The sequence below is a fragment of the Carassius carassius genome, chromosome 10 (assembly GCF_963082965.1).
Source record: "Carassius carassius chromosome 10, fCarCar2.1, whole genome shotgun sequence".
NCBI classification, from domain to species: domain Eukaryota; kingdom Metazoa; phylum Chordata; class Actinopteri; order Cypriniformes; family Cyprinidae; genus Carassius; species Carassius carassius.
In genome coordinates this window covers 20103575-20118394 of record NC_081764.1, presented here as the reverse complement: position 1 = coordinate 20118394, position 14820 = coordinate 20103575, and the positions used below count along the sequence as shown (strand labels likewise).

The window sequence follows — 14820 nt, the reverse complement described above, 5'->3', positions numbered from 1 at the left end:
AATTAGGGTTATATCTAAACTGTGCAGGACTGTGGCCCTCCGGGAACTGAGTTTGACACCCTTGGCCTGTCCCATTTTTGACTCCCTCCCACTGTTAAAGTGTAACTAAGTAATTTTTACTCTGAGTAAATTTTAAATGAGCTACTTTTTACTTTTACTTGAGTTGATTTTTTAGACTGGTACTTTTACTTGTACTTAAGTAAAATTTCATTAATGTAATGGTACTTTTACTTGAGTAGAATATTTTTGTACTCTTTCCACCTCTGATATATATATATATATATATATATATATATATATATATATATATATATATATATATATATATATATATATATATATATATATATATTAGGGGTGTAACGATACGCGTATTCGTATTGAACCGTTCGGTAAGAGGCTCTCGGTTCTGTACGCGGTACGCATTATGGACCGAACGGTTCGTTGGACTAATTAATTATATTTGGAAAATAAATAAAAAATTGTGAAATATAATGATATGCGTTCAACAAGGTAGCCCAATAACCCAAACGACGTAACAGGCATCGCCCCTGACACCCCCGAAGAAGAAAAAAACTTATATGTTTATGTCAGGCTACTCAGTCAGGCGCGCGCTCACTCAGTACGCGCTGAAGGCTCGTTGCAAAATGGCCAATGCGTTTAACAGCAGGGACGTGCGGTCAGGGTAGGCAGGGTAGGCAGTGCCTCACCAAAGGAAATGTTGACATTACGTTTATTAATTCCAAGAGCTTTATTAATTCACCACATTATTAATTGCATTAATTTTATTCCAAATATTATTTTTTGTAACAAAAATTTTCAGGAATACACATAATATACTCATTTTGCCATTGTTTGCTCCTAAAAACCGTTGTTTCATGCAGGAAATTCAAAAGCCATGGCCATTGAGGCAGAGGTGAGCGGTGCCTCTTTGGTCCATAGAACGTAGTTTATGTAGATTTGCGCATGCGCAGTCAGTTCTCATGCTGTCTTGAATCGTAAACATTGAGGCAGAGACCGAGCTTGCTTCATGTCACGTGATCTACTCGCTCTCACTCAATCCGCGCGCTTCCCGAATACTAGTATACTTGCGTGTCGGTGTGTGCGCCTAGCAGTTTGTAGGAGCGAATAAGCTATTTTTGTACTTTAAAGCTGTACTGCTGAAGCAATGTTTTCTGACTGTAGCCTGGTGCGCCGTCACCAGACCAAAAGTGTGTGTGTGTGCGCGCCGTGGCTGTCTGTGCGCGTTTGCGCATTTTGATGGAGTGACTAGGCTGCCGCGCCGCCTCCTTCTCTGTGTCCCGCACAAAACATTTGTTTGTTGTATAAGTCATAAGATAGATGTGTCCATTAATTTGATTATTATATTTGATTGTGCATTAGCCTCACATGACTGACTTTGCTGAATGCAGGCAGATCTGATGATGCCTAAAATGAACTTGGGTTGCTAAATTAACTGAATGAATATATGAACATATATTCCACACATTGATAGGTCACAGCCTACCCATGACAAGATTTCACCGCACGTTACTGTTTAACAGACCAGAAATAGAAGATCCTCCAATAACCAACAGGTCTGGTGTTTGGGTGCACTTTGGATTCCCTGTAAGCTATAATGGTGATGGCAAGAGAGTGGTGGATAAAAAAACAACGATATGTCTCATCTAGGGTACACCAGCGGGAATACAAAAAAAAAAAAAAACACCAGCGGGAATACTTGAAACATGTCAACTCATTTTACGCCGATATCACCTTAGTGTGTCAGTATCTGGTAAAAGACGGAAAAAAGGAGAACCATACATGCAACAAACTATCCCCGCAGCATTTAGACAGACATTTCCAACGGATTCAAACAGGGCAAAAGCCATTACCACGGCGATTGGTAAGGCTACATTTACGTTATAGCCGCGGATATGAGACCTTACTATTTACCATTGATTCTATCATCACCATTATAGCTTACAGGGAATCCAAAGTGCACCCAAACACCCGACCTGTTGGTTATTGGAGGATCTTCTATTTCTGGTCTGTTAAACGCATTAGCCATTTGCCCATTTTGCAACGAGCCTTCAGCGCGTACTGAGTGAGCGAGCGCCTTACTCTGTAGTGGAAAACGTAGGTTTTAAGAACATGCTTAATGTAATTGAGCCCCGTTACAAGATTCCTTCACGAGCCCATTTCAGACAGACCGTAATTCCTGCTTTGTTCCAAAAAACATACGCCCTATAGAGAACCAATTGAGTAAAAACACACTCAATATAAAGAGTTATAGAGTTCCATATAAAAAGTTACATCTTTGTATTTGTTCATAACTACTACAATAATATAACATTTTTTTTTATAAGGAGCTGTTTTTGTTTTATACAGTATGCTGCTAAGAAAACACCATAGAAGATGGGTAAAGAATAGCTCCATCATTATTCAATGTAAAAAATACTTTGTTAGTTTTAATAAATAAATTTTTTTTTAAAAATCAAGGAAATTTATCTGCCAATTTTTTTCTTTTTGCTGTATCTAAAACGTACCGAACCGTGACACCAGTGTATTGTATCGAACCGAACCGTGAATTTTGTGAACCGTTACACCCCTAATATATATATATATATATATATATATATATATATATATATATTCTCTGACCGCTAACAAAGTCATGTATGTAAATACCAAAATGTATTACATTGCCTTAAGTAATATATAGCCAAACTCACATTTCAGTATAAGTTCAAAATGACTGCCATGCCAGCCAGCATACAGAGGGCACCGAGTTCCAAGAAAAAAAAAATGTTGACTAAATTTGGGGTAAATGAAATATTGGCTCACAACGTAAATGAAAAAAGAAAAAAAAAAAAAAAAAAAACACCAACAAAACAAAACAAAACAAAACAAAACCACAGATCAGGAGAAAAATGCTGTTTATTAATATAGACTAAAATAATCTCCATACCACATGGAAAGACTTCCTCAATGATCACATTCTATTAAAAGGATATTTCACACAAAAATGAAAATGTTATCATTCATGCTGTTCCAAACTTGAAGGAATTTCTTACTTCTGTTGAATGCACAACATATTTTGAAGAATGTTGGTCACCAAACAGCTGTTGGTAGCCATTGACCTCTACTGTATAGCGAGTGTAGAAGAAGAAGAAGAAGAAAAATGGAACTATAGAAGTCAATTACTACCAGCAACTGTTTGGTTCCCAACATTTTTCAAAACATATTCTTTTGTATTTACCAGAAGAAAGAAACTCATACAGATTTGGAACTATTTGAGGGTAAGTAAACGATGACAGGATTTTCATTTGTGTGTCAACTATCCATTTTAAGGGCAAGGGAAAAAAGAATGAAAAAAAAAAACATTTAAAAGCCAGCAACATTGTTAAATCTCATTACAGTCATGTTCTTAATATCTGAACAATAAAGAGAAACAGTTAAATTCCCTTTCACAAAGCATCATTTCCATTTAAACACCAATTGTCAAGAGATTTGAATAAATCCAGTGCTTGGTTGATGATGATGCTCCTTGGTTAAGAGACAAAGAGCATGGTGCTGACATTTTAATATCTGCTGATTCAAAAACTTGTACAAAGAAACTTTAAATCCCCGCCAGTCATCCCCTTTGCCCACCCCACCAAAAATATCTTTGTATCCTTGTAAGAATAGCGTCCAGAAATACTGTCCCCTCAGATTCTTAATCCTTTTACAACATTTTATTTCTGCATCTAGTGTTAAACCTAGATGGAATTCATCCCACACTCAAAACCTTGTAAGAAACTCTAGTAAGAATTCAAATTGTGTGTTTATCTACAATTCACAGGCCTTTGTATACAGGCCTCTATTGAATAAAAAAAAAAAAAGTAAAGACAAGAGGATGGAATATCAAGCATCTTTTACTGGACCTCATTAAGAATCATCAGGAAAGGTAAAATCAAACAGTGGTAGGTCTTTTCACAACCTAAACAAAACTGTATTTGCACATAAAGAGACAGATACAAACATATTTAATATGGAAAGTACTCCAATTCAAGAAATATAGTACATAGGTTCACTACAAATTTAATATTTGGTAAATGTGTGTCTGCTACGGATTAAAATTCAAAAAAGATATATTTTTTAAATCCATAACCTTCAAGTGCTTAGAGCTGGATTTCCATCAGCATCTTTTTTTCTCTCTTTCATTGATCAATTTGTTAAATTCTCATGATCATAACAGTGGAACTGGAACTCTGGACCCCTAATCATCCTGAGGAAATATCCAAGTCCATTGTCAGAGTGCAAGACAGAGACAAGCTTTTGCAGAAACTAAAATTAAAAGAAATGTAGGCATAAGTTCAACCAACAAGAACTATAATGTAATAAGCAAAATACAATGCAACACTGAAAAAAAATCCCAGAGTTCAGCAAGTAGTATACGCCTTCACTTGAAAAGGTTTTTTTTTCTTTTTTTTTTTTAATGGAAGATGTTTTTTTTGCAATTCAATCATTTGTAAACGACAGATTTAAAAATATTTTTTTTTTGTTTAATAATGCAATTGAAATGATGAACACTCTACAAAATGATAACTCATGTGGGAATAAATCCACAGTAAAACCACTATGAAAATAAAATTTTACAGGTTTTAAACATTTTAAGATGAAAATAAATCAAAATCCTTGAGTAAACATTAGCACATGAATTGTCATCTCCCTTGCAGTTTTCAGTTTTTCTTTATATTATATATATATATATATATATATATATATATATATATATATATATATATATATATATATATATATATATATGTGAATGAGTTCAGATGCAAAAGCCTCTAAGTGCCATCTGAAATTTTCATCTAAAATTAGGATTTTTATCAGGCTCCTAAATTTATGTTCAGTTATTTCACTTTAATAGCCTGGAAAAGGACCTGCACATTGCAATTAAAGTAAAGTGACTCAACCTAAGCATAGGAGCTTGATAAAAATCCTAATTTTAGATGAAAATTTCAGACGGCACTTACAGGCTTTTGCATCTGAACTCTTCATATATTGTTGAGCAAGGGAACAAAGACACTCAGTGCAATGCTAGATAGTAACCATGTTGGAACAATCTTTAAAACACAGGCACACACAAATAACAGACAGTACAACATACTGAATAAATCATAATTGCAGACAGTCGCCCAGTGACAAGAAGCAGTGATTAGAGAGCGCACACACTTTTTTTTTCGTGAAGAATGTTTAACCTTGTGAGCATGTTATCAAATAACTTGAAAGTGTCAGACCCAAACAAAAATTGAAGAAAATATAAATTCACATTTTAAAATTGGCGCACTTTAATTCAAGTATCGGTGAAGATATATCTTTTGATATGTTTATGATTTTTCATTCTTTGCACAGAGACAAAAACATGGTTCATAATTATGGGTTTCAACATAGGTATACACAAATACTGCATGTATGTCCTGTGTCATTTCATTTTCAACATGCTACTCCATTAAGACTATTTGGTTCATATCTATCATTAATCTCTCTTTCGTTTTTTTCCTTTAGGCAAATTCTCTTGAATGACACACTGTAAGGATCAAGGTCTATTGCTTATTTCAAATTATATTTCACCCAGTAGTTTCACAAGGGAAGGAATCAGAGATCTGATACCATTTTTCCACATAATGAGTGTGATAATATACAGGATAATGTTTAGCTGTAGTCTACCTATGCTGGTTTCACCGGAGACTTTGACTGTTTGGAATTACAGCCACATTGTGGTTCACTGTCAGCCAGCGGCGACTGAGTTTGGAACAAGGCAGTTACATACACAGGCAACAGTGTGCAGCCGCGAGAGGGTGCTCTATGTTTTCAAGGGTAGACGACAGGAGCACTAAACAGCATAAAGCGCCATCTCGTGGCTGGAGAAGGTAATGTTTTCTCGTGGTTCATTTCTCTTGGTTCATGTCAAATTAATTTTGATAAGTCGCACCTGACTATAAGTCGCAGGACCAGCCAAACTATGAAAAAAAGTGCGACTTATAGTCCGGAAAATACGGTATACAGCATAAAGGCCCAAAACTAACTGAGACTGAGATGGAAATGTACAGTTCGGGCCCCCCCCCCCCTTTTTTATATATATATATATATATATACACAAACAAACAGTTAAAACAGCATTCACAAAAGGCACTCCAGCTTGCTGTCAACCTTCAGAACGTGACTAGCAAACAGGAGATAATATCAGCAAGAAGTGCATTTTTAAATGTTATAGATCTTTTCCCTTCATTTTTCACGTGCTTTGTCAAACTTTTATAAAAAATAAAAATAATAAAAAAAAGATATTAAAATGCTATTAATTTTTTTGGTATTCAAAAAAAGTATGCCATTAGCATACCATAATCCCCAATGCTGTAAGGATTCTTCCAATGACAGTAACAAGATTTATCACAAATAATCAGCATGAGGTGAAAAATATCTGACGAATATCCTCAACCCTTTTGTATCCAATCCCACCTCAAACACACAACAATCATCAAAGTGCCACCCAACAGAAGTGCTCGCCAACAAAACGACACACATTGGAATTTAAGATGTGAAGTCAGAGATGCCACAGTGTACTGTACATATATCTATGTATATATTGGCACATGAGAGCATAAGGGGGAATTCAACACAACCAGCAGCAGAGAGGTAAGATACACAGGTCCCATTTACTGAATAAACAAACTATTGGCTCTGCAGCAGTCCCTGTTCAAAAGGATTGAGAAAATTGAAACTAGCCACCCTCGTAAATTTATTGCCCCACTGATAAATATCCTCTTGCGTTTCTTTAATGTACATTTTGTAAGCTTCATACACATCATTTGATATGTAAAGCTTACTAATGATAAATCTCCAAAATGATCGGCTTTCAATAAACATAAATTTAGTTAATCTTGTCGTGCCCTGAGATTATACTGAAATGAGATTGATCAAATTCAGCAGAATTAACACAGACCTCCAAAAATGGCTTTTTTTTGGTAACTGGTTTACAAGGATGACAATGGCCTTGAGTATGTAAGAAAGTATTACGGTAGGACTGTGAGATATTTCCAACTTTCTTTCAAAGCCACAGATTGGCACAGGACGGACATTACTTGCCCATCTTCTCTAACTTTGCATAGTGACTGCATGGCATGTGCTATAGTTAAAGAACCAGTGGCAGAAAGAGTATGTCCATAGAAACACTGCTTGGACAGGGTTTTTTCAAGTATGGGCGGCTTGTCTCGATAACAGGGTTGGCTTCACTGAGGCCACATAAGAGAAAGAGGATGCTAGCAGCTGAGTAAGAGGTGGGAAACCCAGGGTGAGGTCACACATGCACATCAACAAAAGAGGCCTTAATCTAAATTAACTAAGAACACTGTTAACAACAAAAACAAATATGGCCCACATCATTGATTTTTGTTTGCATTCCTTACAGGAAGGCTATACAGAGGCACCTCTTTTAAAGTGTATCTGCATATGAGCACTGCAAGGCAGTTATAGATCACTGCATGGCAAGTTCACAACACTGGCAATTCCATTCAGTCTCAAACTCCAGTGAAAAACATCACACAAGACCACGCGAGGGAAGGAGTAGGGAACGACGCATGAGAGGTGTGATGTTATCCAGAGAAGGAACGGGGAGACATTCGAAGATCCGTACCCAAATTACTACAAGGACGCATCAATTAATGCGTCAAAGGACGTCATTAATATCCTTTGTTGCATTCCATTGTACTAGGTGTGCGGAGAGAGTTTGCCTTTCAGTTCCCACATTGAGGCACTAACACAACACACATCCTCCTTTTCAAATCCAACCAAATCGGGGTGCCTCCTTCAGACAGATAAAGACATTTGACTTTCATTTGAGTAACAATGACATTCACTTTGATAGAGAGGGGGGAAAAGTACAGACACAAAAAACATACATTGCAAGTTTCGTAGGATTGTAGAGTTTGTTCTTCCCTTCATTATGATTTTTTTTTTGTTTGCACTCAATTTTCTGGAACAGAGATGGATGACAAACAAATACATTTTTCTGAATACCAGTAAGGTAAAAAAATAAAAAATAAAAAAAGGTTAAAAGTTGCTCTAAGAAGTTTTTTCACCAAAAGTTGGTGGTTTTGTTTTGCTTTTTTTTTTTTAACTATACACTCCATTATCTGATTTATTGGCTTCACAGAATGAGCATAACTGTAATAAGTGCTATGATAATACCCCATTTAAGAAGAGACATAGAACGCACAGATGTATTTTATGTTTGTACCAAATGCAAAGTGCTCTTACTCTGTACTGCATTAAGAGAAACCCATTGTATTTGGAATTGTGCCTGATTCCCATGTCATGTGCCTCCGCTCTGGATTCTGTTCAGTGAAGAAGTGGCTGGGAGACTGTGTTATCCCACACATGCTGAGTTTAAAACTGTATGGAGTGACGTCAAACACATTTAACAGTTCCTCCTTTCCACGCAAATTCCGAACCGCCAGCAAGCCAGACAAACAGAGGCGAGGTGGGAAAATCAGTTTTAAGGTTAAATTCTTCCAAAATCTTCCAGAGAGAGAGAAAAAAAAAGAGGAGTCTTAAGTTTCAGTAAGCTTCAGTGTGGACTGAAGAAAGGGTCTCTGCCTTAGAGGTCTTCACGGGTCCACTTGGATCCGAAAACCCGAGGTCCGACCCGAGACCCGAGCGGGTTCGGGTCCAAAACTCCAACGAGTACCTCGGACACGGGTCGGATTCGGTATTAGTGGTCTCGGGTAATTTAAAATAAATATGCCTTTTCCAAATGGACCCGAGAAGACCCGAATTCTTTTAAACTATGTTGGGCATTTAACAAAATTGCATTATTTAAAACAACTATGACACCGTTCTCTCATTTTTTCTAAGTGTGAGAGCAAATCAGCGCTTCTACGTGCAACGGGCTATAAGCACGGTTGCCTCGCAACGCATTTATTTACTCAGTTCCACATTAACCAACCCCCCTCCCTTTGCCAAGAACTAGTGCGCCATCATGTGGATGGATGTTTGACTAAATGCAAGTACCGGTATTTGAATTGTCGTTAAGCCAGGCCTGTCAATCAATTTGAAAAATACGCGACACTGTCAGAAAAGCATGGAGGCGATAACAGACATTGCGAAAAAGGTGAGGGAAAACGAATATGTAGAACAGAAACATCCAGGGTCGTCATCGGTGTTTAGTCAAAATCAATGACTGGGAGACTTTGTATATTTTATTGAAAATCTGTTATTCTGTAATCTGAAAAGTTATATTTGAGAAACAGCCATCGGTAAATTTTATCCTGTGGTGGTTCTAATGTTAATCATCGTATGGTCCGGTAAATAACATTATGCCAACTTTTAAAGGACGTAATGGGTTACATGTGTGATTGACATTTCAGCACTTCAGCGCGTAGGCTACTCCTACTGCCGCGTCTATGTTAAGTGCATTTTTGAGAAACGCATGGTTGCAGGCTGTGCACATGTAAATGCCGTTTACGTTCGGGTCCAGTCGGGTTCTAAAGGAAATGCCGTCAGGTCGGGTCGGACTCGGGTCTAATTTTATCGGGTCTGTCTCGGGTCGGGTTTTTCTTTAAAAATAAATAATGTATGCATGTCGGGTTCGGGTAAGTAGTGATTCGGGTCGATTCGGGTCGGGTACAGTTTTTAGGACCCGAGAAGACCTCTACTCTGCCTTCTATTGCACAATGCATCAGAATGAGTTTCTTGTCTCGGTTGTCTCTCAATACAATGGCAGATCAGATACATAACATAGTAACTGAATAACTTCTGATTGATTCAGCACTTAAGTCCATTAGGTATAAAAAAAAGCCTCCACTGAGTGTTTTTGACAGTGGTTATGTACTCGTGCACAGATGCTTGGTCAAATTCCAGCAGACACTGACATTCATTCATCTACATCAAAGCTTAAAATTCAGCTTATTTTTTTCAACCATACACATATTAAAAAACAAAACAACGACTGGCTTGAGTAAATAGAAATCATAGAGCAGTGCAGCTCCCTTTTGTAAAACTAAAAGAATTGAAGAAAAAAGATCATTGGTGATTCGTCATGCTGACAGGCCACTGCTAGGAGTGTTCTTCTCATTTGCTCTGGCCTATTCGCTTGGCTCAGAAACAGAACTGTGCAAGATACAAAGGTTTTTTTTGTTTTATAAAATAAGTTTTTAAGGAGGACCTGGAGAGAGAGCACTTATGGCTAAAAGAAGTTCTGAAGAAACTGCAAAGTTTAAAACCAAATAGTACCAGGATAATTTCAATCATCAGAACAGTGTCGTTATAGAGTGTCGTGAGGTCTCACTGTGCCTGGGTCGCGTTCAGATGGCTACCTCGTTGATGGCTTCTCCTGAACTACACTTTTGAGCAAAAACATCCTTTGGAAATAAAAATGCATCAAAAGGCTTCTGCTTCTATTGATTCTTGCTTCTCAAGTTTTTTGAACACTAAGAACAAAATCCACAAACACAACAAACAGTCTGACGTCAAAAAAAAAACAAAAGAAAAACAGGACAAATAAACAGCAGTGGAAGGTTTGCAGCTTTGTTTCACCTTAAACCTCCATTATAGCTCCACAAAAAGTGATTATCTGATTGATTTGCTTGGGTTTTAATCCATTAGGTCTCTTGACTTTGTTGGTCTATGATGTCTGATACATCTTACATGCTCTCTCCGCTCAGCAGGTCTCCCGGGAGCAGAGTGTTCATTGGGATGGGGCTGCCAATTACCCTGGCATCGTCTTCATTTTGGGGAGCCCAGAAACTGGAGTACTGTGGCCCACTGCCCCACAGCAGGTTGCCTCCATGTCCGCTGTTGCTGTTCCCGGTACTACAGACTGTCTTGGTACCTCTACCTCCTCCACCCCTGCTCCAGAGGCCTGTGGGGTGGCTGGCAGCAGGGTTGTCCAGCCGGGGTTGATTGGAGCCTGGTGCTTGGCTGGCCTGCCAGCTGGTGGTGGGGGTGAGGGACTGGCCCTGTGCAAAGAAGCGGTTCACATCGTCCTCACTGGCAAACTCTGCCAGGATGGTAGTGTTACCCAGCACACACCTTGAGAGGTAGACAAACAATTGGAAGGGATTCAAGCATTTCTGATGGATAATACATAAAATCAGCTTGAAGTGAGAAAGACAATGCACATTTATCTAGAAGGTTTTCAAAAAATATAGGACTTGAATTTAGAAAAAAAAAGGCATACAGCTAACACTCTAAATCGTAAATATAACTATAAATCTGTTCTTGAACATCCTCTCAGGTCCTGTCACAAATGGCACACTTACAAGACCAGCCACATGCACATGACTGTAAAGTAGGGCTCCTTAGCAGACTTTTAACCAACAGTCAAAGCGGCATTATGTTACAAAAGTGTGGATTCCGTGGGGTTTAGGTTGCCATTTGGGACAACGCCTCAGAGATGTTTGATGTAGAAGAGCTTGTAGTCTTACATGTGCAGGGATTTTTGGGCTTTGGCAGCCTCCTCCTTAGAGCTGTAACGTACAGCAGCAATGCCCTGTGTCAGGTTCAGATGGAAGGTAATGAGAGGGCCGTGCTGCATGCACAGAGTCCGCAGGGTGGAACCATCAATCTGATGCACACACATACATCAATTATTAAATTATGTTATGTTAGATTATGTTAGACATATTCCAGTGCTAAAGTGCTGTTCAGTGAGTATCTGTTCTTGCAAAAACATGCACGGAATAGTGAAAAAGACCTGCACAGAATGTAAAGGGTTTTGAAATGCCCTTTTTACGATTATGAACATATTATACACACATAATTCTGTGTCTCGCTGCTAGGTGGTGAGTTAGAGACAAATAAAAACAATGTGTTCTAAAATCCTCTCTTATATCCCTGTATAGCTAAAAAGCTCATATTTCAATGCTGAAAAATGATACATGGATGCCACTGTAAACTCATTCTTAGAAAACGGTTGGCAGTGTTTTGAAACTGATATTGTTGAGGTTCGCTGTGTCAAAACTTTTATACTCATAAGAGATGCTGAAAAAACAGCAAGACATTTTGCAACAGTAAAGAAAAAGTATTTACATTTTTTTATTATTTACGTTGCAAAACAATTAAATAGCAAACAGTATAGTGCATAATGTTTCATAAAACACTTTTGTTACATAAAAAGTGACATACTGTATAGTTCTGTATTTTCATGCGATATGAATCGAAATAAGTAATATTCGTTTTTACAGTAATATAAATTATTTGCGCTATGCACCTGAGGAGTGAGGTTTCTCAGCACCAGCCAGCTGCTTCCTCTGTTGGAACTGTCAGTGCTCCAAGTTCCTCCTTCTATAATAAAAAGTACAAATAGACAGGTCTGGAAAGACATGTCACAGCTCAGCATATTTTCCACTAAATTCTCGACTTTTATACATTTGCAAATCTAAACACACAACTTGAGACAGAGTCTGACTGGTCGGTCACACTACAGCAGAACATCGTAAGCAACTGGTTGGCATGCTTTTTACCACACAGGTGTACTGAGGATTTACCTGAGGAGTAAGAGCTGTTCCAGCCCTGGCTGAGGCCAAGAGAGTTTCCTCCCCAGGTGGAGGAGGCCTTGGTGTTGGTCAGGCCTGGAGGGGGGCGTGAGGGAGCACTGGAGTTACGTGTCCCTGGGGAAACCTTCCATAACTCATGAGATAAAGAGGCCTGTGTGTGGGAGATGGGTCCAGTGGACCAAGTAGACTTCATTTCCAAAAGTTTACCTGAAGAAAAGGAGGAGACAAAGAAAGAGAAGGACAAATTAATAACAGCAGTAGGTACAGTCACCACCCACTGTTCCCTCTAAGGATTGGTTAAAACAAAATGACAACAGAAATTTGTTTCTGCTTGGGGTTATGCAAACAGGGACAGTGGGGTAGAGAAAGACCATTCAAATGGCAATTTATTTCAAATAAATGCAGTTCTTTTTACATTTATATTCATCAAAGAATGCTGAATTTTTTTATCAGTTTCCACAAATATATTAAACAGCATAAGTATTATTTTATTAATAAGATTTATTTATTGAGCACCAAAACAGCATACTAGAATGCTGAGACACTGAAGACTGTACTAATGGCTGCTGAAAATACAGCTTTGCCATCACGTTATTTATTCCTGTTTTGAGAAAGATTAAGTTTTTTTTTACATAAAATTAGAAAACAGTTTGTAGTATATTTCACAATATTACTGTTTTGTTTTGGTGTATTTTTAAACAAATAAAAGCAGACTACTTAAACCAAAGATATTAATTAAGAAACATAAAAAAAATTATTACTGATCCTAAACCTTAGTAGTAAATAGCTAAAAATGTTGACAGTATGACCAGTATTATCGAAATGGGAAATCAGGGAAACTGTGTGTTTAGAGAGACTTGATTCAACAGAATGATGTAAGAAATGAAGTGTTCAGCTTTTCATAAGTGACCAACATTTTTTATAATATTGTTCATGTTTATTATACGATTATTATAAATGTATGCTTGTATACTGCAACCTTTAATGTTTTAAACATTAAAATATTCACTCTTACAAAGTATCTCACTGACCTTTTCAAATGCTACATGCTCTGAATGGCCTCAGATATATGCATATATATATATATATATATATATATATACACACACACAAAAATTACAATTAGTTTGTAGTTTCTGACAATGATCAACATTTAAAATAGCAAGAAGTATAACAGAACAAAAGAGAATGTGGGTTTTAGGAGAACACACACTTGATGAGGGACCTGTCTAGGTGTAAGGACAGGGGCCAAATAAGGATATTAGTAGGTCTAGTTTGGGGCAGGGCCATTTAGGATTGAGGGCTGTACCTGGATTGTTAGCATCCCTTTCGTTCTGAGATGACAGACCAAACGAGTTACAGGCACTGACTATCCACTCACTCGAGGAAGACATAGTCCCATTCTGAGATGGGGATAAGGCTATTATGGGTATTTGTCCCAAACAGACAGCAAAAGGGGCAGGGAGAAACAGGGAAATACATTTACTGTGTAATGATCCTTGAAATAGTGATTTCTGTTATAGCTTTAATTAATAAGCAAGACAGTTCAACTCTCATTTAGCAGTAAAAATGAAATCAAAATTTAAATGAACAAGCTCTGTTGGTCTGTTATAACTTATGTCATAACCCATCAAACATCCCTTACCTCCAGTCCTGTCACGTAACAGGTAGCGATTCACATCCTGTATGCCAGTGTTAATGGTGGGGCCACTTGGAACGCTTCCTGGGGTCATGTTGGGGTCATTCTCGGGGTCAATGTTCTGCAGACCTTTCCATGGCACCCCAGGGCAGAATTCTGAGAGAAAGCAAGAACAAAATTGGTTTTCCAGAGTAAAATTCAAAGTATATAACAGGGGTCTGCAACCTTTTGGTCATGTAGTTCCATCTTTAATTTTTCTGTTTAATCACTGTGTCATCCCATACACATAAAAAACATGGCCATGATATGTTCAGACCAGGCTCTATGGCTTGGTATGCATGTGCTTTGCGGATTAGTTGCCATCATAGAGTGAAAGTATATCATTTGAACTTGTGTCTAAGGCTTGCAAATTTAAACATTCAAGTGCAAGAAAAGGAGTCTCACAATAGTCTGTTATGACTTAAGTGAACGCAAACAGAAGAGAAAGAAATCGCATGTGTAACAGTATATTGGATCCGTGCATTAGGTCTTAGAGGGACAGCAGCCAATAATTATTTGCTACTAGGGTTGCACGATTAATCGAACGTGATTAATTGTGATTGTCATGTCAGTAAAGCCGGTTCTGTGATTAGCAGTAAATCTCCATCACCTGCTTTC

General features: G+C 37.8%; 1 protein-coding gene across 3 annotated transcripts in view; it reads right to left on the bottom strand.

The window, feature by feature from the left end:
- Positions 1-9688: 9688 nt before the first annotated feature.
- Positions 9689-14820, bottom strand: part of LOC132151944 (trinucleotide repeat-containing gene 6C protein-like) — a 29889-nt gene continuing 24757 nt past the window's right edge. For all 3 annotated transcript variants that reach the window (XM_059560512.1, XM_059560511.1, XM_059560513.1), the window contains 5 exons: positions 14170-14319; positions 12516-12731; positions 12239-12312; positions 11454-11593; positions 9689-11058 (listed from right to left, as the gene is read on the bottom strand). In XM_059560512.1, coding sequence (XP_059416495.1) covers positions 10671-11058; positions 11454-11593; positions 12239-12312; positions 12516-12731; positions 14170-14319 — 968 coding nt within the window. In that variant the 3' untranslated portion in view covers positions 9689-10670. The remainder of the gene's footprint in view (positions 11059-11453; positions 11594-12238; positions 12313-12515; positions 12732-14169; positions 14320-14820) is intronic.